The sequence below is a fragment of the Rhinolophus sinicus genome, linkage group LG02 (assembly GCF_036562045.2).
Source record: "Rhinolophus sinicus isolate RSC01 linkage group LG02, ASM3656204v1, whole genome shotgun sequence".
Lineage (NCBI taxonomy): Eukaryota > Metazoa > Chordata > Mammalia > Chiroptera > Rhinolophidae > Rhinolophus > Rhinolophus sinicus.
Window position 1 is genome coordinate 77,636,842 of NC_133752.1, and position 24,865 is coordinate 77,661,706.

The window sequence follows — 24,865 nt, forward strand, 5'->3', positions numbered from 1 at the left end:
TCCTTTCTGGAGGCTCTGGGTAAGAATCAACTTCTGAGCTCCTTCAGGTTGTTGGCCAAATTCAGTTGCTTGCAGAACTCCCCCGTGAAACTCAAGTCCCCATTTCCTTGCTGCCTGTCATGGCTCACCTCCTAGAGAAGGCCCACATTCCTTCCCATGTGGCCTCTCCAGCACTGGAGAATCTCCTTCAAGTCAAACTCCCTTTCCTGTTTCAAATCCCCAGGACTTCATCTCTTACCTCTAGAACCAGAATTAAAGGCCTCATCTGTTGTCTGTGTTTATGAGTTTTTGTTTCTTTGTTTGTATTCAGTTTTAAATCCCATGTCTCTGTGAAATCACATGGTTCTAGACTTTTTCTGTCTGATTTATTTTGCTTAACATAATAATCTCAAGTTTCATCTATGTTGTCGCAAATGGCACTGTTTCATCTTTTCTTATGGCAGAATAGTATTCCATTGTATATACATACCAATAGTTTAGTGGTTACCAGAGGGAAGGGGGAGGTGGTAGATGAGGGTAAAAGGGATCAAATATTTGGTAATGGAAGGAGAACTGGCTCTGGGTGATGAACATGCAATGTGATATATAGATGATGTATTACAGAACTGTAAATCTGAAACCTATGTAACTTTAATAACCACTGTCACCCCAATAAACTTTAATTAAAAAATAAAAATAAATAAAGGCATCATCTGATTAGGTCAGGCCCACCTGGATAATCTTTTCCTAAAGAAGAAGTGCCTTATAACAAAACCTTGCTATGGTCTTGATGCATTTCCAGACTCGGGAGTTATACAGGACCTGTAAAACACATGTCAGGAATCATGGCGGGATCTTAGTACTCTGCCTACCATGGTAGCTGTGGTAAATGTCTTAATAATGGTCTATGGTACAACACTTTCAATCATTTATAAGTTACTTTTTCTAACATTAGAAAAAAATCATAATTAATTCTGATTAGAAACCAATAAAACCCCTCATGTTTTTATACCATTAATGTTTAATTATATTTATACACAGGTGATACAACATTATTTAGGGAAGTTTAAATTTCTAAAGAAAAGCCAGAAGAAGCTAGACAATCATTTACTTGCCTGTTCATGTTTTCTCAGAAGCATCTTACGCCCTGGTTTTGTCTGCACTGCCAGAGATGTCATCTTGAAAGCCAGGAATTCTCTGTCATTTAATTCCATGTGTGACAAGAAATACTAAGCAATTCACAGATTCTGACAAATTCTGGAGTTTGATTCTTCTACTACATGGGCACCCCAAAAAGGAGAAGTTTAATCACAGCTAACCCTAGGGTAAGCCGTTAAAGATCATCCTATCCCATGAATTCTCTTGGTAAAAATAACTACTTACATCTGCTTTTTAAAGAATCTCTCATTGTAACTCATTATTTCCTAAACTGTGAACAAATCTCCACGTTATGCCATATTAACCATAATTAAAGGACAAGTGGGAAGTCGCCACTAATGAACACCTAGCTCATGCCAGGTACTTTTATGGGAACATTACACACATAATTTCACTTAATCTTTTAAACATTCCTAAGCATGTCAGTTATTTTATACTTGTTTTATTTATGAAGAAACCGAGGCTCAGAGAAAGGAACTTATGTGTACAAAAGCCACCTAATCAGAATATGCTAGAGCCAGAATATAAATCTAGGTTTATCAGACTCCAAAGCCTGATCTCTTTCCAAAGTACATTATATTGCCTCATAAGATTAACCTGGGTCACAAAGGAACCATGTTTTGTTCCTTTGGGGACAAAGGAAAATGAGGGAGTTTTAACCCAAAGCATCTAGGAAACAAGATTTTTTCATGTAATATCTCTTTATTGTTTGGCTTTTATAAACTTATCCCTCTTTCAACTATTCTTTAAATGTGATTTACAATAAGCCAATCAAAGCTAAAATGTATGTGACTGAATGCATCCTTGCATTATTAATTCCACACATAATATGAGTACCAAATTATTATGTACAAAGCAGTGTTAGAATTATCCTCCTAAACCACATGGTCTTCTTGTGTCCTCATTAGCTATTTTTGAGCATAGTAACAGCAAAAGCTCTGATTTACATCAAGTAAGGGTTAAAACCAGAAGCGTGAGAATCAAAGATTCCGGCTTTAATTCACAAATACCCTAAGAGACTTTCTACTAACCAATGTCCTTTATGTCCTTTCGTATCTAAACTCGGATCCAAGGCTAGGATATTTGTCAAAGTCAAGGCTGATCAAGAAACATGATAATGAGAACCCCCAAGCAAATTAAAATGAGTGGGGTTTCAAACCATCCTTTACCTTCAAGAGGTACTTAACCAGAGGCTAATGATTACACAATTGTAATAAACAACGATCTCCTGACTCCTAGACAAGAGAAATTCTCATTGCCATTCACCACTTTTGTTGGATTTGGGGATGCTTAATTCCTGATTGATCAGACAAGGACTTTGGAGAAAGATGCATCAGTTGGAATGCCCACTCTACCACAAAATGATTTTGTGACAAAGTGCAACTAATTGGTCTCTGGCTTTCATTTTCTTACTAGTTAAGTGAGAAATACCTACCTCATGGGACTACTAATGAGTATTAAATCACAGGTAAAGCGCCTAGCATATTACCTGACACTCAAAACATGTTAGATATTATTATTAATTTATTATAATTAGCATTAATTTATAATGTTTAATTAGATAGCTTTTGTAAGACAATTAAAAATTTTAAATAGTCCACATTAAACTAATAATAGTCCTTCATAATCTCAACATAAACACTTTTGACTTATGTTGCTCAGACCTTTGAACTAGATTTTTTGTAGTTTTTGTGCCTGTTTCTATCATGTACAACTAGTGGCTCTTCCAGTGCTGTCATTTCCATGTGAGACTGCAGTGCAGTACGCCCTACAGGCGACAGAGCCCACAGATCCTTTGGTTCCCAATCCTTGCTCACATGGTCCCCAATCTGGTAAGAGCAAGGGCCACTGAATGAGTCCATTTCACTATATTAAACCCAAACTCATCCTGATGGTTCTAATTTTATGTGCTACTGAATTTAAGTTCAGCACAGCTACTGAACCCATATATCCATCAACATTGCTTCTGAGAAGGATGACTCATTGTAAGGAATGCCAGAAGTCCAAATCACTAACATTTAAAGATAATACTGATACTGATTTCCAAATGCCTAAACGGCATCTGACCACCCCAAATAAGTAGCTCGGCAAAGTACAAAAGTGTCTATGTAATTTTAGGTATATGATTGTTGGATCCGCATATGTAATCAATTGACAGTGAATTCTAGGTATTGTGCCAGGCACTGAGGACGTAGTAGCAACCCAGATGGCATGGCCTCTGCTGCTCATCCATTGAATTTCACTCTTCCCGGCAATTACTGTCACAGAGGTTTGAGATTTCAGGCTAACACTGCAAAGACTATCTCCTCCTAAATATCTGCAATCCGGACTACGGCTTCCCAGCGCAAACAGCAAAGCTGTTTATTCCTGGGGAATCGGAAAGCAGGCTTCAAAGGTATCTCGAATCATTTGTGTCAAAACAGCCTAACAATTAACTTCATGAACATGCCATGCATGTTACACACAAAACACTGTTGATGAATCATATATTTTGAAACAAGATTTGACCTGCGTCACCAAGCAGTGTGTGTTATCTGTCACTATTGAAGATGAGTTATACCCCGAGAAATAGGTTCTTCTTACTAAGTAGTCATTAAGCTTACTCAAATTCTTCTACTTCTGAATAAACGGTAAGAGTTTACCTCCCGGCCTTTTGAAGTTAAGCACGTCTGTGTGGCTTCCACTGAGCAGTGGAATGTGAGCAGGAATGATATTAGGTCATATCTGGGGAGAATCTTCAGTGACAATATGCTCCTGGCCATGTCTTTTGCCACAATGCTTTGCACAGTGGATGTCCATCAACCAGAGACCCTAAGGGAGGGTGATGTGTAGGAGAGCCCACTCCCTGTATATCCAACCTCAGTGGACAGTGCTGGGTCATGAGCAAGATTAATGACAGAAAAATAAAACTTGATTGTTGTAAGCAGAGAACTGTTACTGCAGCATAAGCCAGTTGATTCAGATTAATACACTTAGTAAAGAAGTAAAGAAAGGTAAGTCTCTGACCCTATAAAAGTGAGAGCCAGCTCAAAACAGTGGTGCAAAAAAAGCCCCTTTTTGAGGTTTATGAGGAAAATGCTAATCACATTCATCTGGTGATAGATCGATATTACTATATATTTTACTTTTCATATTTAACTAAAAGGATGCAAGTAAGGTAATATAAGAGAATGGAGGAAGACACCATCACTTTTATCCAAAAACTTGAAGACAGATGATTTAATCCAATGTTTGAACAACCTGAAGCAAGATGAAGAACATTTGATGAAATGCAGATTTCTGGGCCCAAACCCAAACTGACTGAATCTTTGGGATTTTTTTAATTTGCATTTAACAAGTTCTCCAATTGATTACATCATAGCCTTCACGAGAAATCTCGGCTTAGGGCCAGAGGCTTCAAACTAATAATTCATGAGTGTGTTTTGTTTGGGATGCACATGATTTTGTTTTTTATTTGAATTAGAATTGTTTGGTCTTTAAAAATCAAGAAACTCCCCATAAGAGTCACTATTTGCAACAACTTTGAAAAATAATTAGACTACCTGGCAGCTCTAATCTCAAACACTTACATGACAATAGTCAGATAAAACTTAGCCCCCTTCACACAAGGAATGCACATGCTCCAGTTCTTCAGTTGCCATTATGTCAACCCTTTCCTTTCTCCTGCCCAAGAGAAGCAGAAGAGTTTGGGTCTTCTTATTCTGGTTTCTGAATGCTATTACATGGACTGAAGATTATGTTCTGGAAAGTGGGGAAAAAGGAAAGCCATTGAAGAATGCTGAGAGAAAAAAAAATCTAATCTAATTAAAAAATAAAAATCTGGTCATACAGAAAATAGGACAGAGCTAGGTTTACATATGCAAAAAGCTTTTTTAGGGAGAACACAGTATTTACTGGCCAGGCAGGCAACTTGACTGAGTGATGTGGACTAAATGAGATTTCTGGCTAAATGTAGAGGGCACACCTCATCTAGTAGGGAAATTGTTGCTTAGTTTCCAATTCTGTCATCAATTCAATTTCAATTCCAATTTCTGTCATCAGGAATTCAGCCTGGGGTCACCAGACCTGCCATTACAGAACAAAAGATAGAAACCCACATTTTTATTGGGAATACCTTGATTTCTAAATTTTTAAGTTACTTATTTACCTAAAAACAAAAGCAAGCTGATCAATCAGGTAGATATCTGTGCATTAGAGGACAGCACAATTAGAGTCAGGAGACTGGAAAAGAGTAAAGAGAATTTGAAAAATTATTCTCACATGGATTTTTCAGCTCTTGCACATTGACAAATAGGGATACCATTAACCATGCAAGGAAAACACAGGATGAAAAATTATTTTAGATGGCAAAATTACGAATTTAGTTTCTAGAAGTTTGAGAAATTTCATGTATGAAAGGAACACAGTTCATCATTAGTCTATTCATCTATTCAACAAACATTTTGATTACTATCTACCTGCTAGAAGCATTACAGACAGTACTGGGCTAGAACAACAAAGAGTCATCAATCTTTACCTTTAGAGAATTTGGATTCCAGTAGGTAGAACACAGAGTCACTAAACAGTACATTAATTTTATGCCAAATATAGTAATGGGTAATTTGTTCAATAGAGATGCGTGTGTGTTAGTCATATAAGGCTGCTAGAAAGTAGTGACATCTAAACTAGAACCAGAAGAAAGAAAAATGTGTTTCCAATAGAAGCAACAGCCTGCATAAAGGCCCACAGGCTAGAGAAAGCCAAACACATTAAAAAATAAAAAGTGAAACAACGTCAGTGAATTCATTCCACTTTGTGCAAGAGAGCAATATGTAGTGAAAGATGAGGTCAGAAAAGGAAACTGAGGCCACAGCCTGCATACACCCCCTAAAGTGCTCTGGACCTGATCCTAAAAGTAATGGGTGGGCATGGAAGTGAGGTCTTCTGGGCAAAAAGGAGCAAATGTATATCAGAAAACAGCATAAAGACTAGAGATCATTTACATATAGGTTCATATTTGAAGCTATGGGATTAAATGAGATTGTTCTAGGAAAATCCTTAAAGTGAAAGTAATAATAGTTAAAACTACAGACCCTCAGGGAGCACATACAAGAAGGAGAAGATAAAGAGAAACCAAGAATGAAACATGAAGAAGGGTAGAGGGGCAAAGAACCAGGAAAACCGGAGTGAGTTTCAAGAGGAGGTCAATTTACTGCTTTGACATCAGAGCAGAGAGGAGAAAGAGGGTGAGCTTTGAAGAAATGTTGCCAATTTCTGTCACACATTGATATTGGTAAATATAATTTGGCACATTTACCACTGCTGCACTTGTACAAATCACTTCCTAGTCAAATTTTACTGAGCTTTAGGAGAGTTGTTAATGGGAATTTCCATGCAATGGAAATACCTAGTTTTGTATAGATCCCTAATTGCTAGAAGTTGGAAGACCAAACAGCCTTTGTACTCTTCTTAACTAAACAGACTTCAGAAGCTTAGCAGCCTTATTCTGTTAGCTTATATTCAGGCCCATACTCTCTCTCTCAATTTCTCTACAATGAGGAAAAAAACAAAAAATTGGTCATGCTTCTGTTTCAAGAACCTTACTTTCTACTCTGTTTGCCTTGAAACAAGCTGTCAAAAGACGGGAGAAATTGTATATGGAAGGGACATTGTGGGTCATTGCTATGGTCCCCTGGTCTTCATGCTTTGGAAACTGAGGCACAGAGATAATAATTGCTTCTCCAAGGCCATAGAGACTTTATAAAAAGTATGTGTGTGTGTGTGTGTGTGTGTGTGTGTGTGTGTATAAACTAGTCCTTTTTATGTTTTTGTATATTGCTTTGCCATCACAGCCTCTTCTGATCAAAGCAAAGCACCCCCCCCCCAACTATCTTAGTGTCTTTAAAATGAAAAACAATCAGTTCTTTAAGAATTTAGGGTCCTCTAGGTTTATAATCTGGTCTCTATAAATAACTTTACTACAAACCATATATAATATTTTTAAAGGAAAATCACACTTTTTATCTTCCCCAAAAGAAAATTTTGAAGCAGCTTAAATGAAACATAAAATGATTTGAAGAGAGCACTCTGTTATTTTTCCACCCTCAAGATTACACATGCGGTAAAATTTTATTTACCACCATACTATCTATATTCAGAATTAAATATATTTTTATAGTCAATGATTTATACCAATTTAGTTCATACCCTTCATGTCAGTATTTTTTCCCTACAACTAGTTAACTGGAATGTCTCACACATTGTTAAGAGGCAGTTCAAATACCACCATGGCATTATCACAGGTTAGTTTTAATATTTTCAATATATATAAATATATTCATACATATAGAGTGTGGTGGAATTAAAGTATACTGATACCTGGATAGAGAAATTGTATTTAACATTATACAGTATATTCACAGAAATTAATGGTCAATCTAATATTTAACTAACAATTTTGTAAAAGCATATAAGGAATAAATTTGTCTATGATTATACTCTGATAAAAATAAGCTGTATCACTGCCATGCTTTAGAAAGAGAAATGTGAATTCCTAATTGTTAAAAGAAAACCAAGACAGTAATCATAATAGTAATAAGCAGAAGAACGTTTAGTGACCATTTAAAGGGCCGCTTCTCTTCATTGCTGTATATTCTTTATAATGCCCCCTGGGCTTGCACAACGTGGTGGCCTGAACTGAGTACTTCCTTGCTTCTCAAAGTGCATACAGCCCAAGGACACAGCACTAGCAGACTCTTAAGCTTCACAGAGACAAACTAAATCAAAACATGCATTTTAACAATCACCACCTAGGTGATTCATATTCAAATTCAAGTTTTAAGTACTTTAGATATATCAACTCATCACTGGAACTGACATTTTTCATTTTACAAAGCAGGAAATTGAGGCACAGAGAGATTGAGTACCTTTTCTATTAGCATTAGTAGATGTGGTTGGCATGGACAGTGGCCTACTAAATATCCAACACATCTTCGTTATAAGAAATGCCCAATTTTATTTAAGGTAGAAATGTGCCCAACCCCAAGTAAGACACTCATTTTCTCAGATGTTCTCCTAGCAGAAATAGCTATGAGATAAAGGTGGAAATCAGCTGCAAGTGCTGGGATGGATTATTTTTCTGATGAAAGGAACTGAAGGAGGTGGTGTCATCCCTTCCTTTATTCCAGGCTTAATCATGAAGATGATAGCTGGAGCCGCAGCAGCCAGAAGTGAATGCTAAGAAAGAGGAAGTGGAAAAATAAAGTCTGGGGTCTTGATGTCATCATTTAAGAACACAGGCAGTACAAGGAGCACCTACTTCTTCACTTCTTTTTGGGATGAAAATTGATTCCCACTTTAATCCTTATAGACTGATTTTTCTCCTGTTACTTTCAGACAAACACGTCCCTAACTGATAAAGGCTACAATGATATTTTTATTTCACCTCACCTACATTTTATTATTTTCTTACAATATTAGGGAGCAAGGTTTCCATTGTTCACGAATGGCATTAAATTTGCACTTTCATAAAAAGCCACTTGGAATTATATTGTCTTCTAATGTCTTCAGACAGTAAAGTGTCACACCACCCTCTCTGAGTGGTGAGGGAAATTATGGAAATGATAAGTCACAAAACGGTTTCCTAAAGGGAAGGGAGCTGATGAAGAGACATGTGCTTCCTGCCTAACTTTCATATCCACTCACTTAAACACGTACCTGCCCACTTCCTTTATCTGCTGATAGATTTTACTTAACCTTCCAGCTGTTCCGAGACAGCAGCAACAGTGGCAGAAAGTGCAGCTGCCCCGTGCCACTGCAGGTAGTCCAATATCTGAGTGTGAGGTGCCTGTATTAGAAGCTGTCACCAAAAATGACAAAGACTAGACTGGGTGTGACAGCAGCTAAAGGAGAGTGACGAAGGCAGGCAACATGAGCGTAATAAGTAGAACCGCACTGAAATGTAAATATTAGGTGGGTGCAAAAGTAATTGCGGTTTTTGCAATTATTTTTAACCTTTTAAACCGCAATTACTTTTGCACCCACCTAATATCTCCATCTTGCTTTAGCAACTGGGTCCCATGGAACTTTTCATTATCCCACTATTTCACAGATAATAATGCAAAGCCTAAATGACCCTCCCTGCTGAAGCTATGAGTCATACTGTCAGTTTGGTGGCAGCCAACACCACCTTCAAGAACCCTTCACATCATCTGAGAAGCTTGAAAGAAGGCAAGTTGAAATGAATTCTGCTACAACAATCTTCTCCTCACTGCTTCATCTGCCTGGTGTCATCCTTTAAGAATTCAGACATTGTTATTCTGACTTACATTTAAGAGTAACAAGTCTATTTTTGATATTTCATCTCTTTCCAATGGTGATATACTTTAATATACACACTGTTAGCAATATGATTCTATTTATGGTTTTCCTGTTAGTTATTTTTGATCTTGTAACTCTGTAATGATTACTACAGAGCTACTCAAAATGATAAAAGGATACTCAATTTTGATTGTTAGATATCAAGGAACTCTATTGTTCTCTTAGTAATGCTCTAATGACAACATCCTTTAAAATGGTTCCTACATTCACCATTATTCCTTTATAACATTTCACCACCTATGTCCACCCCACCTACCACCTACTCTTAAAATTCTAAAGCTTCTTTTCCTTTAATATGTGTTGGATGATTCTTTTGCTAGTCTACAAAGCAGAATCATCAGCCTCACTTTTTTTGTGTGTGATTCAATGATTATCTTCTCACATGCCCTAGATAACTAATTAAATCTACCCTCCCATATTTCCATCTACCAGATCTGAACACCAACCTTGTAATTCTATTTTCTTTTAATTAAGACTTCTTCTCTCTTGGTATCCAAATTTTAATCTTTCTTGCAAACCTGGCTGGCATTTTAGAACACTATTTTCTTTCTTGAGACACTGGAGCGTCTCTATGTAATCGTGGTTAAAAAAAAAAAAAAATGAATATGTTCCATTTACCCTCGTTCTCTGATTATGACTGATTTGCTTAATTCCATTGTAAAGATTTCTAAAAAAAAATTTATATAATAGAAAAATTTGGAGTCCTCAACCCAAATATCTGATCAGTGCTTCAGCATCTTTTGCTTCAAATCTAAAATCTTCTCATGAGGAACGAGGAGTAAACTGCATCTTTCTAAATGTCTCCCATGACATGTCTTCGTTCTCTAAACCACTTCTCCAATTCAGGTCTGGAGATCTCTTCTGCCCTCAAAAGCTTTCATTACACACCATTGTAAAAGCACCTGATCCTTTTACCTTCTTAACGGAAGTCAAATGCTTCTCCGATATTTGCTAAAATACTGTCAGTACCCTTACAAAATACAATCTAAATAATGGGTTTGGGAAACATTTATAGTTCTTATCCTTTCTTCAATCTTCCTTAATCTTGTAACTCTACTCCTCTGCTCATAGAAAAAAAATCCAATTGTACCACTCATTATATAACATTCAAATATACTTAAAATCTATTAGGATTCACTAACCATCTGCACAACTAGTAGAATATAGCAGTATCTTACTTTTGACATTTTTTTCCCTGTAGGTACTATATCAGAAGAAGAAAATCCTTACTTTCTTTGTGCTTTGAATCAAATTAGTAATACCCTAACTGAACATATCCTTCAAGAATACTGAAATACTTCAATACAAAAAGAACGGCACCACACATAAACAATCTGTGTGCTACATTTTGCATTAATACCGTAAAAAAGAAACTAACATCCTAATGTTAAAAAAGATGGTTATAAAAATGATGGTCTTATAACAGAGAACTATATTTTTGAGTTTTATGGAAAACCATTTTTTTTTGTTTTTAGTATGTTTTAAATATGGAAAAAACAAGAAAAAATGTAAAAATGATAAAAATTCAAATCACTCGACTCATATAAAATGCAGATGGAGACAGACTCATACTTCACTACATGTTAGTTTTTTTTTAATTTATCAAAAACTATAATACAAACTTAGAAATATATGAAAATTACTCCCTAATGTAAGTTACTCAATATGCCTAAATAAATAAATAAATAAATGGAGAATTCTAAGAGATCTATATCTTATGATAAACTGATTTGTCTAATTTGATCAGCTTCTATATGAAATCTTTTCAGATTTAAATATTAATTTTATTATTTTCATCTCTTACTCTTAAATTATAAAATCTACACCTCAAGGGATGAGGGTATGTCAAGATAAAAACGAGTTTTCAGAATTCTGTGTTTTGTCAGCAACATTAAAAATTCAAAAGAAATAAACTAAATACTCATTACATTACACCTCATGCAATTTCTTTTTTTATTTCACAGGACACGTCTAGTTATTATGGAACTCATACGTAGCTCAAAACAAATTAAGACAAGGCATAAAATAAGTTTTCCTTAAAAAGAGAACTGAGAAGCATCCAGAAGTTTTAACTGGAATTAATACTTACCTTACTGCCTCTGAGAATGCCACACAACATAAACATTCTCAACACCCCTGTAACAGACTCAGAGATACCTGCTCTCTCATGTTATACTCTTCTGTAGATACCATACGTCTAGATATCATACTCCTGGCAGCAAATATACCAGAAAATACTCTTCCCTTTCTGAGAGAAGACTTACAGTTCAATAAAGATAATATAAGGTGATTACACAGCATTCTTAATTAAGGAGGGAAAGAAGAAACCAATGTGTAAGATACTCAAACGGCAGAAAGAGCCAGAATATGGTTGATATGAATTTCTGCAAAGGCTGGTTCTTGTTCATCAGAGTATTCCCAGCATTTAAAATAGGACCAAGCAAATCCTCAGCCCTTGGTAAGAAGCAGTTGAATGAAAGAAGTATGCTTATAGATACAGAACTTGGTTAACTCGTTATATAGTACAAGTAAAAATGAGTTTACTTCTCTAAGCTTCAATATTATGTTCTTATAATGGGACAGTTGTACTGCTTCAAGTTACATTTATCAATCATACTGTACCTATCTTATCTGCACTCCAAGGGACTTCCTCCCCTGGAAACTAACACTACGTGTTTACATCTTTATATTCTGCAGTGTCTGGCACATCAGAAGCTTCAATACACATGCGCTAAGGAACAGAATACTAGAATAATTTCATTTGACTCTTTCCATGTTAACACATTGAAAAGTAATGAATTGCCGACTGGCCAACTCTGTTCACTTATCCATATCCACTACCAACATAGATTTCCCCAACATGACTGAGTTGTGGCCATCAAAAGCTAATACTGACACAAATGGATCAGTCATGCCTGTAGTCCAATTTATCCACTGTGCGTTTAGGGGAGAGAGAAAAGAAAAACCTTGGTAGCACCTGAGCTTAAATGCTACAGGCAAAACAATACAGTGAGTGAGGCATGTTTGTGCCTGAAAGAGCAAAACTAGTAACTCCTCAAAATTTTGACAGAAGGCAATACTTTTTTTGCAGCAATGGTTGACAGAACAGCTGCTATTAACCAAAAAATGTTTAAGGCAAAAACAAAGCCTTAATGTTAGTTTATTAAAATATAGGTAGTATTCTCTGGGTCATGCATTTCCATGATGTCACCTTGAATTCTGCTTCAGAGATGCTGGAAGAAAGTTCCACCAACTAATCTAATGACAGGAATGGGCAAGCAACATACAGCGTTAGTGAGGTGTGCAGAAACATGAAGATGTTTCTTAGTCTTGCCTTGAACATGAAAAAGAATCCAAAAATCTGTACATAACATTACCATGTTTCTTTTAAGCTAGCATGCACTGTGATGAAGCCCATATTATTTCCATGCCAGAGGGAGAGGAGCAGGGCAGGCCCCAGACAAGATTGAAGGTGCTGACTTCGAAAGTCCTGCTCATAGTTTCCAACCTCCCCAGGAGCATCCCACTTCAGGCAACCAGTAACTTTCTCTTGCTATGCCCCACCACCCCACCCACGAAATAATTTTAAATCAATAGGAAATGGCAAATGACTTGATATTGATCATTTTGACATTTACCAAATGCTATTTACACCCTTACATGAAATCACCCCAACTAATTTCCATTTTCTCATTCATGAAATAATCAAAGGCAGTGCTTCCTGTGGCCTTTAGGTAAACTCAAGTGGGGAGGAGAAGATGTGGTGGTAGAGAGTGATAAAGTTTCTGAAATCTCCTATGCCCAACGCTTATTCTGAAGGTTATCCTACAATGGACACGTTAGGGGACCTCAAAAAGCTGAGTCAAAGGGAAGAGAGACTACATTCTCAGGTGCCTCAAGACTTTTTGAGAACATCAATCCCAATCAGAACTGCAGAATAAGGAGAATGCCAAATATCACAGCATTTCAAAGAAATGGAGGCCCCAATACCTGAAATTTATTATATTCCCTCCCTCTGAGACTAGAATTTCTTGAGAGCTTAATCTCTTCCTTTCTACTCATCTTGCAACCCACATTTACTCTTCTTCCCCTTCTAATTCTATATAGAGATTTCAGATCATTAGCAATGTGTTCTCTTCGTCCTGTCTCCACCACCCCTCACCTCATATTACGCTGTCAAAGCATAGTCTCTATAGCTGCAAAACCCAAAGTTTTTGTCATTCAAGTACTTGGCACATCCCAGGTTAGAGTGGTGGCCAAGCTTACAGTTGTATGTCTCTAAAATCATCACTGATGTCATATATTGAGTTTTTTATTCTGTAAATATAACTTCGCTTATTGTCATTACAGGCAAATTCATTATCATTAATTAATGATGCCAAATTGTTGTATGTCGTGATGATAATTATAAAGAGCAATAAATATGTCATATTTCTTTTGTGATAAGCTTTGTTTTTAAAGATTCTGTACATATACAAAGGTGTGTCTACAAATAAAACTAATGTCACAAGAAAGACACAAACATCTCCTTTTTTTGAATCTGGGTGATATGTACTACACAGTTATCAATTTTTAGAAGTCACAGCTGTTATAAATTAGGTGAAGCATGGGTGATGCCCTCCATTGCATACATAGAAGTAGTGTAGAAGGACCAACAATCACAACAATAATATCACTATGCATTGAGCTCCTATTTTGCATGTCGGAGTACTCTGCCCAAAGGATGTAGATTTTTTAAAAAATTAAATCCCCAGAAAACCAGTAAGTCACATAATTTTACTCCCATTTTACAAATAAAGAAACCAAAGCAAGAGGTTGAGTAACCTGCTAAAAGTTTTGTAGTTAATATATGGTGGCAACAAAATTCAAATCCAAAGTTGTTGGTATCCAGAGGCATTGATCTTAACCACTACTTTTTAGAGTAATAAGATGCTATGATGAGGTGACACTTCCTGTTAGGTTCTGGAAGAGATCACATTGTTCTGTATTAATCTCTACCCACTGAATAGCCTATATTTTATTTTTTATAAATTTGAGAGTAGGAAAATTCACAGAAACACGTTATCATACAAACCTCTACAGCCTGAGCATAAATGTCCAAGAGTGAAGTTGGAAGCTGACCCTCAGACCCTAAGTCTGTAATACAATCAGATATTATATTTTTCATGGCTTTAAGCGGAAAGAATCTTCAAGGTTTCAGAGTATAAAACAAGAGCACTGGGGGAAAAAAATTCTATCTCGACAACCTCCTCAAAACAGGTTTTCAAATACAGTTAAACATGGTACTTAATCTAGATTTTCCAGATTGAGTCTGTAATTTAGATACCAAGACTTGTCGTTTCTAATAGTTGTCACTGTTGAGCATTGTGGATGTTAGCTGTCCTAAATATACGGGGCCTGCCTAAACATTCATTTTTCCAATGACCCCATAAAACTGGTGTAAAAAAGCAAATGTTGCCCCTTTCATTCAGTTAACAATGTGAAAGCCTCTTATGGAATGCAAAAATTCATGGGTGGTACCCTGTTAGCTCCAATGACTGAAATGAAGACAAAAGGAAACAACGATTCAGTTATTAGTTCTAGCTAATCTGAATGTATAGACTTGGTAGATAAGATATCAAGACAAATCCATCTAGGTTTCTAGGCTCACAAGGAAACAAGCCTACCAAATGCACAGGACTACCAATATTATTTTTTCTTTCTTTCTTTTTCTTTCTTTTGTTTAATTTAAGCTATTTATTTGAACTATTTATTTATTTTTAATTTTTTATTAAATTTATTGAGGTAACATTGGTACATAAAATTATATAGGTTTCAAGTGTACAATTCTCTGTCACCTGTGTATTGTATTGTGTGTTTACCATCCAAAGTCAAATCTCCTTCCATCAACATATATTTGACCCACTTTACCTTCTTCTACTCCCCCTTTCTTATCCTCTGGTAACCACTAAACTGTTATCTGTATCTACAAGTTTCTGTTTATTGGTCTTGTCCATTTGTTGCTTTCAGTTTTATACCCCTACCAATATTTTCTTGTCATGTTTGGAAAGGATACTACCTCTTATGATGTTCTCCTTGAAGAACCCTCCTCTACTATTCCTAATAATACTAATAAGTATTTACCGATTGTATGTCACATTATGTTTTCTTAAGAATTTTAACTTACTTGAGCCACAAAATATCCTTGTGAGATCCAAACAGAATAAGTAGGATGTGTCCCATTTCACAGATGAGTAAATTAAGTCACATATGGGATAAATGAATGACTCCCAATCACACAATTAGTTCATGGCAGAATTACAGCTAAAATCAGTCAGGAGTTCAAGTAATTGGTATAATAATTGTTCCAATTCACCAAGAACTCAGCCTAAAATATATTGATATTCATACTGAAAGTCCAGTGTGGTAATGAAATGATAATTGCTCGATTGATTTTAAGGATAAGGTACATTCTATAGTTGATTCTTTTCCTGGTAGCATACTAAAATCAAATTAAATTAAACTAAAATGCATTTGAGAAATATTTAAGTGAGGACTTACTAATTACTGTCCTAGATGCTTGGGAACCAAGCAATAAAAGTGGCAAAAATCCCTGACCTCAGTGAGCTTATGTTCTAGCAAGAGACAAAACTAAGCATTTGACATAATGGTAATAAAGAAGTAAATAATCTAGTATTTATTGGTTGGTCAGGGTAGGCCTCATTGAGAAGGTGAGGTCAGTGGATATCCAAGGAAGGGGGACAGCCAGGGAAAAAGCTCCATGGAGTCTTCTAGCGCATTCAAAGAACAGAAAGGAAGCCTATGTGACTGCAGCAGCATTAGCAAGAAACAGAGTTGTGTAAGGTAAGGTCAAAAAAAGAACAGGGAGATAGATCATGCGTGACCTTGGAGGCTACCAGAGGAAATCTGGGTTTTATTCTGAATGAAGTAGAGACAATTGCAGGGTTTTGAACAGTTGATTAGCATGATCTGATTTAAATTTTAAAGATGATCTACTGTTAACCATTAAACATCTTAAAATTGTATCACTCAATATATTGCATAACTTTTGTCATATACCAGGAGTGCCAAAAAACTGTATACAAGTGGACACTTTGGTCAACCATGCTCAAGCAGTAGTTTGCCATAATCAGAAGTGTCTGGACATGGATGGTAACCACTTTGAGCACCTCTTGTAACTGCACAAGTCAAACGTGACTTGTATTCATCTTTTGTTATCAGTACATATTGAGTATTACAATTTTAATACAGTTTTCATTTCTTGAAACCTGTATGCATTGGCACCCTCTGTATATGAACTCTAATTTACCCTACTCCTCTCAGAATAAAATATTATTATTCCCATTTTCCCAAAGAAAATACCAAAGCTCAGAACGTCTAATATCTTGTCTAGGGTAGAGACAAGTAAGTGGTCTAATAAGTGGTAGAGCCAGGTGAAAACAACAATTTTTCTAACTCATGGTCCAAAACTGATTGTTTTTTCTGATGTATTCATTTAACTTATAGTCACAAAAGGAAGAAAATAATAATTGAGATTAATTATCCAGACTATCTATCAGTAGATATGTTCAGTTTGATATATTAAAACTGAATCGAACCCATTTTTCTCTTACTAATTTTTGGGATATAATGACAGAAGTAATCTCCCTGAACTTTCTATTGAGAATAACATATCAACATTCAGGCTAAGAATTTTGGATGCAGAAGTGACCATAATAATAATTTAAATTTTCAAGAGTACATTTAGAAGTTTTTTGAAAGTCTTTTACTTATTATTTATTAACTCTCTACTCTATGCCAGTCACTGCTACATTCTTTGCATATGTTGTTTTATTTAATATTCATTAAAAATTCTAAAAAAGTACTATTAGTAATCCCATTTTATGCATGACAAATGTAGAACCAGGAAGTTAAGTATCGAAAGCTCACAGGACTGCTCAGTACCAGAGCCAAGATTTTAGCTAAATCTTCACAGTCGAAAGTTAGGTTCTCACCACTAAGCCACACTACCTTTCTGCAGCATGACGCTCAATATGTCATTTTGACCTTCCTAACTAAACATTCAGCCAGATATGAGTAGCCCCATTTTACAGATGATTAACTGGTCATAGAAAAGTTAATCAAGCAATCAATAAATATTTTATGGCCATAATATGCAAATCAATATTTAGTTGCTGAAAGCACAGGGGATTTAGGATAGAAAGTATCTTGCTCAATGAGCTTGCAATCTTGTTAAAGTAACAGGAGACACATAAAAAGGTAATAAATAATCCAAGATAGCACATAATAAATACCAAATGAAATATAGAGCCAACAACCACTAAAAAAATTCAACAGAAAGAAAATGGAATCTAGGTGTTTCAATTCAGTTAAAAATGTCTTTACTAAAGAGGACCAGCATTGAGGTGGTCATTATAGGAAAGGTAGTGTTCAGATCGTGAGAGATGAGGAAAATTAATTCCAATGAGAGGGGATAATATGACCAAGGGCCAAGGGAGCAGACATGAGTGGATTATCAAAGGAAAATGAACAGATGTGTTTGAAGTGCAGGACAGATGAGAGGGCAAACTAAAAATGAAGCCAGAGAAGTAGATTTAGAAAACATTGACTGGCAAATTAGAAATCTAAGGGAGGAGGGAAGAAATAGATCTTTGTTGAACTGCTGGTATGTGGCAGGTGCTTTGTGTACACTTTTTATGTAATCCTCGGAACGACCCTATAAGGTAATCTTGGAGATAGGCCATGACCATTCTAAATGAAGAGAAATAGAAATTATCTGGCCAGGGCACAGGTTTGTGTGTGGGTGGAGCAGAAATTCCAATCTAGATCTATCTGCCTCCATTCTATATTCTTTCCATGACGCCTCACCCCCATCTGTGGAAGGCAATGGGGAGCCACGGAAGGAATCGGATCAAGAAGAGAGAGTGACATGTGGAAAGCACTGTAAGAATAAAAGAAGACTCATCAGACTGTGAGATATCATCATATGCACAATATCAGAGAAAGATTGGGGCCAGAAGACACTAAGCGAGATCCACTTGGTCTATTGCATTAACCCAAATAATAGGGGATCTATAATTGAGTCCTGATAATGGAACGAAGAATGCAAGAGATTACAAAAGAAATATGAAGTAATAAATGGCAAAACCCAAATTCTGTAACAGGTAGTTTCCACTATCCTACCAAACACCCGCAGCATAATTATTTCACCTAAAACCTCAGAGACAAAATTCAAAGTCTAGCTCAAGTAATTTACATGTTTAACAGCCTATCATTTATTTAAAAATAATAATAATATTGATGGTTTAGGAAAAATATCTGCCTCAGTGCAATCTACCTCAAACCACCATCATGAATTTTGAAAGTCTTCTTGAGGCATATTCTATTATATGAGTTTGGCAATAGCTCATTGCCATATATACTCACATGGACAGTAATTCCTTTTATTCATGCAAATTAGACACATAAATTACTAAGGGAATATTCTCCTCCTCTTACTTTTCCTTTTAGAAAATTAGTGTAGATTAAACAACTGAATTTTCTCTGAGAGATACAATGTGTCATATTACTGAACATTATTCCATTCCAGCACTTCTCTCTTAAAATGCAAGGTACTATTCAGGATGTAAGTAAAAAAACTAATAGCAATTAAATTAAATGGCATATTATTGAAAAATAAGTTGGGTCTTTTCTGACTTTTTCTGACTCCTGGACAATGCTAACCATACAATTGCCAAATATATATATGTAGAATTCATAACCACCTACATTTTTCAAAGAAAGTATTTACATAAACTTCCAGGCATTTAGTCAATAAATACCTTTTCAAGCAATTTAATGTTGCTAAATTGCCAACCTGGTAATAACCAGGTTAACTATATAAATCTTTGATTAGTATCAAGTGTTCAACTAATTTCTTTAAATTTTGAATGAATTGTAAAACCGAATATGCTAATAAGCATAACATACATGTGATAAATGTGCACATGCAGATATATATATATATATATATATATATATATATATATATATATATATATATCACGTCAGAAGTGATGAGCAACAGTATTTTGACTCAGAATCCTTTTAAGAATTGCACACCTACCCTACGTTCACCTAATCTCCTTACTATCACCCAGCTATGCTGAAGGATAATTAAAATTTAACATGTCAGCCACTCCTAATTTCCTTTACCTGTATGGATAAAAAATGATTTGTTTTTCTGAGTTGAAAATGAAGCTTTTAATTTGAAATCAAACTGTGCCACAGCCCAACAAATTTAGACCCATAGCTAACGTATATCTCTACAATGTCTTTGAAAGTTTCAAGAATGCCAAACATCTGCTGCATTTTAACAATGTCATGTGAATGTGCAAGAAGTTATCACAGGATCCTAAATAGAATATGTGTTGAAATACAACCCAGATACTCTTTTATTTATGTTCCTAACTTCTGCATATTTGTATAGATGTGAAAACAGGTATCTGTAAAATGTGATGAAGGAAACCAAAGATACTACACAAGCATTTCTGCCCAATAATGTTACCCTTTAATAGACTCTAAGTTTGAAAAACTTAGCCAGTATAAAAGAATTAACTTTAAAAATATTCATGCAGAAGGTATGGGATTTTATATGACTTTAGGCATTCTATAAGAGTTATGTTAAACACATTATGTCTGTATAAAAGGAATCACAGATAATGTTTATTTCATACACCTTACTTTCTATTATCTATGGTTTTTAGTACATGGCAATGCATTTATACATAAAATGTATTAAAATGTGAATATTAACCTTAACTTTTAAGGGCATTATTTTGTAAGAGTTTTTTTGAAAAAAGTAAAACTATTTTTACCTCCCAGTCCTGGTCTAAGACGATTATCGTAACCATCCAGAAGTCTGTCTAGAATTCTTGTGAAGATGGTAATGTTATTTTTAGCCTCATCTTCTTGGATGTTAGCCAGCACCAACCTAAACAGATAATTTTACAAGCTGATATATATACATATCTGTGTTTTGCAAGTGCCAACATGCTGTTCCTTGATTTGAATTTTAAGGCTCCCTAAACTATTAGTGCTACCAATTTTCCTCCTGTTTTTCACTCTATAAATACCAGTGTGTCTACTGGGCAGGTAAACATGCTGTGGAAAATGGATACTAAATACTATATTATTAGAAAATATCATGTCAAAATTATTTCAGCTACCTACCATTCAGCATTGTGTGTGGACTATTCATTTTTTTTCTAAAATCTATTCCCTAGAGTATATTATGATTGTAGATTATCACATTGAGACACTATTAGTAATATTATTCGGCATTTAGAAAGGTATAATAACCAAAGGGTCTCCTAAAATAATTCTTCAGAGATTTGAACATTAACTGGGAAAAACAATTAACTCCTTGGAGGCACAAAATTTGTCTATCGTCCTCATAAATATCTTTCTTTTTCTCTTTACGTTTTGTTTTGTTTTTGTTTTTTTTTTAAAAAACCAAGCTGATTTTCTTACTTTGGGTATACCTCCACCCAATGGCCAAGTACAATACAGACATCAGGGGAACTCCGCTGGCTGTGTTCCAGGCTCCACTGTAGCCAGGAGGTGGAGGTGAGATCTGAAAGAATCAGCAGCCATACACAACTGCAGAGAACCATGGAGGAAACCCCTCATGATTGGCCTCTGAGATGAGCGACAGGGGTCATCTAAAGGTACAGATGCCCAGCTACTTTTGTATGTGTGTGTGTGATAAATTTGTGGAAAGAACAAACGGCCTTAAAATATCATCAGAAGAGGGTTAGGAACATGGATTTTCTCCATTATTTCTCCATCAGAAAACCAGAGACCTGATTTTGTGACATCCAGCAATTTGGTGCAAAAGCAACTGGATATATAAAACAGAATGTCCGGTTTCACTGCCACTGCCTTCCCCCCCACCCCCCACCCCCCAAATGATTCATAGATTTAAATCACTGGCCAAAAAAAAAAAATTTAATGATAAAATACTGGCATGAGCATTGCTGGTCAAATATAGAATAGACAGCTATAGAGAAAAACATGGTTAAGCACTGAGGATTTTCAATTATTACTAAGTGACTGTGGTTTGTTCACTCCTTTAAAATGAAAGATTCTACATAATCTCCATTCTGATCAAGATGAATTGATCAAGATGGATTGTGTAAAATGTCATTGAAAGAGTCTATTTGCATTTAAATGATTATACAGCTAGTAGCTAAAAATAATCATAATACATCCAAAATCTGTAACCAATTTAAAATAAATATTCTCTTGAGAGCAGAGAAAATATTAAAACACTGATATGAATATAAACATTTAAAAATTATGTAAGCAAATTAGTTTATATCCTCTAGCCTCAAAAGTTTCTAAATTAAGCTAATTTCAAAACCAATCACCAAGGTAATCATAAAGTTGCACACAGAGATTTTCAGTCAAAAGTGTTTTTAATCACATGTCACATTTTCTTTCTGAGGCCAATATTAAGGTATTAAACGAGATTTTTTTCCAACTAAACTATGTCTATACAAAGAGATTTCTTCTCAATTCCAGAAAATATTTTCATACTTTGACAATTACTGGGGCAGGAAAATGAAAAAAAAATAAAAGGGAAATAAAGGTATAATAAATATTTATTGTTTTCTAAAAATTAATGGTTACGTGAACATTCTTATGAATCTTGTATTTTAAGTCCGATTGTATTTTGAAAACGTATCTTAAAGGCAATAAATAAAAAGATACCCACTGATGACAAAACTCAGAAAAGACTAAAACTATGAACTTATTAAAAGCTATAAAAATTAATTTCACATTTTGTACAGAACATAGTCAAAACAAAATTAATTACATGTTTAAAGTAAGTACTCTTTATGACAGTAACCATTTTAGGACTAAAAGATCTCTAAATCAATACTATGAGAAGTTGATTAATAAACAAAGCTTTTATTTTATTGTTTGTGATTGTGAAGTTGTATACTACCTCCACCTAGAGGTTTAAGGCTCACATATCATTTGGGTTTTCTCTGTTGACTAAAAGAGCAAAACCAATAAAAAGAAAAAGAAAAAATTAAGTTAACACTCAAATCATTTTAGTTTGTCCTTTTTTGTTTGACTTAAAGGAAAACTGTTGGCTTCTTTACTGAATTTTGGTGTTATTATAAGTTCTTATAACTTAATCACTTCAATTTCTTGCAAGAATATGCCATTCAAAGGATTATTGTTTTCTTCAGTGATTTTTTTAAAGAAAATGGTTCTGTTCGCTTTTGTATTTATAGCTAAAAACAAGAAGCAATAAACTTTTTTACCACCTCTGCCACTTCATAGTTCAGTTTCCTGATACAATCTTTTTTGATTAGAAATAATTCTTCAAAATAGCCCAACTTCTCAAAAGCCACCACTGCATCGATGCCATTCATGAAACACACCTTTACCCTGAATTAAAAGAGTGAAATACAATAAATATCTCACCTGGCTGGGTCCCACATCAAGAAAACAAGAAGTAGCAACTGCATATTGTACATGTTCAATTTCGTCCTCATTGCCACTCTTTGGAAAGCCATGGAAGGAAAACAAAATACACTGAAAATTAAACTCAGTCCCACCATCCAAATAGCCCAAAAGACTGTCATTTCAGTTGGGAATTGGAGTTAAAGCTACGGAGATTATTCCAATGGAGTGAGTGTAGGGCGTGATAATTGGGTGAGAGATTTTCTTTTATTTCCTTTCCTTTCCTTTTTTTTTTTTTCTTTTTTGACAGCCAAATAGATGGTCAAGTAATCAGACTTTGCTCTGCCAGTAACTTTCCCCAGATCCATCGTCAGCAAACACTGTTTTGTGCTCACACACACGTAATAACAACACATGGGACCCTGATCTGACATATGAGCTAGAGAGGAGAATGGGTTGGAGAGTGAGAAAGGGGAGGAGAAATGGGTACTTCATGCCACAACCCCCTCAGCAAAGACCACCCCCGCAATCCCAACGAGAAGAGTAAGGGGGGCAGCCAGCCCACTTTTTCGATAATGATCCTTTTCATGACGGTAAGCCACAGTCCTCACGTTTTCATGTCTTCATTCTCTCTAAAATAAAATAATCTCCCTCCCTGCCCAACCACAGTTGCCCAAGACCACGTCTTGGAGGCAGCCGGGTTCAGATTAACTGCTGCGAAACGACGACGCGTTTGCCAGCTGTTCCGGAGCCGAGGACCACAAACCGCGCTGGAGCGCGAGGCCCCCGGATCCAGCAGCACCCGCAGGCAGGCAGCGCCGGGCACGGTGTGCAAAGTTGAAGACTATAAAAGAGCCGGGCTAACGTGCTGCCGGGCGGGCGTCTCGGAGCTTATTGTACTTGCAAATATGCTTCTGGTGATGAGTATCGAAATTATTTTGTACATGAGTTGGCGAGGAGGGGGCGACCTGCACATCCTCGGTTTCCAGGGAGCATGGGAGAGTGCGGTGGGGGGAGATGAGGCATGCACCCGAGGCAAAGGCAAATGGAAAGGGTCCCTATTGGGATCAACGTGTGAGACCTTACCTGAAACAGCAAGCGGAACTGGGTGTTTTCCTTCCTTTGCCCTGATCTTGAGGAGATACGAAACTTAGAGAGAGAGAGAGAGAGAGAGAGAGAGAGAGGAAGAGAGAGGAAGGGAAGGACGGAGGGAGAGGGAGGGAGGGAAGGAGGGGGGAGAGAGAGAGAGAGAGAGAGAGAGAGACTGCAGCAGCCGGGCGAGCGGCGAGCAAAGGGCTGGTGGATGCCGGAGAGAAGCGCGAGGAGCAGTGGCGGTGGCGCGCGGAGTAGAAGCTGGCGAAGGCGTCGGTAGTGGCGGGGATGGGCGGAGGAGGAGGACCGAGAGGCGGGGGCAGCGTTAGCAGGAGCCGGCGGGGTGGGGGAAGCGAGCGGAGGCGCGGTGCGCGCAGGCAGTGGCGGGCACGAGCCCCACGCCTGGAGGAGGAGGAGCCAGGCCCGGGAGGAGGGCTAACGAGGTTCCGGGGTTCACAGGGACCCCCCAATCCCGCCCGGATCTGGGGAAACCGCCCGCCCGGCACCTGCAGCCGCACGGCCCTGGGTGCGCCCGGAGCGCAGCTCGGGGCATCCACGCCGCGCAGGAGGAGCGGAGCCCACGCGACGCCTGGGACTGCTCCGCGCGGCCGCCCGCCGGGGCTACCCGGAGGCCCAAGGTTCCTGGGGGGGGCTGCTGGTGGGTGTGGATGCGGAGTCGGTGATACAATGTGTCTGTACCGCCCTAGGTCCATCGGGCCGCGCCCTGCCGCCCGCCTTCCAACATCCCCGGCTCTGGAGCTACGTGGCTACGGAGGAGAGGTAAAGAGGTACCGCTCCCGCTGGAGAGCGAGGGGACTAA

At 36.9% G+C, this 24,865-nt stretch overlaps 1 protein-coding gene across 6 annotated transcripts in view; it reads right to left on the reverse strand.

The window, feature by feature from the left end:
• GABRA2 (gamma-aminobutyric acid type A receptor subunit alpha2) overlaps nucleotides 1–24,174 on the reverse strand; it is a 134,124-nt gene extending 109,950 nt beyond the window's left edge. For 2 of the 6 annotated variants that reach the window (XM_074324634.1, XM_074324633.1), the window contains exons 1-3: nucleotides 24,040–24,174; nucleotides 22,975–23,052; nucleotides 20,352–20,467 (exon numbers count right to left, since the gene is read on the reverse strand). In XM_074324634.1, the coding sequence (XP_074180735.1) occupies nucleotides 20,352–20,387 (36 nt within the window). In that variant the 5' untranslated portion in view covers nucleotides 20,388–20,467; nucleotides 22,975–23,052; nucleotides 24,040–24,174. Of the gene's footprint in view, nucleotides 1–20,351; nucleotides 20,468–22,974; nucleotides 23,053–23,518; nucleotides 23,540–24,039 lie in introns of those variants that run through there. The other 4 variants (XM_019741048.2, XM_019741047.2, XM_074324632.1 and 1 more) reach the window with 3 other exon arrangements.
• Between the last annotated feature and the right edge of the window lie 691 nt (nucleotides 24,175–24,865).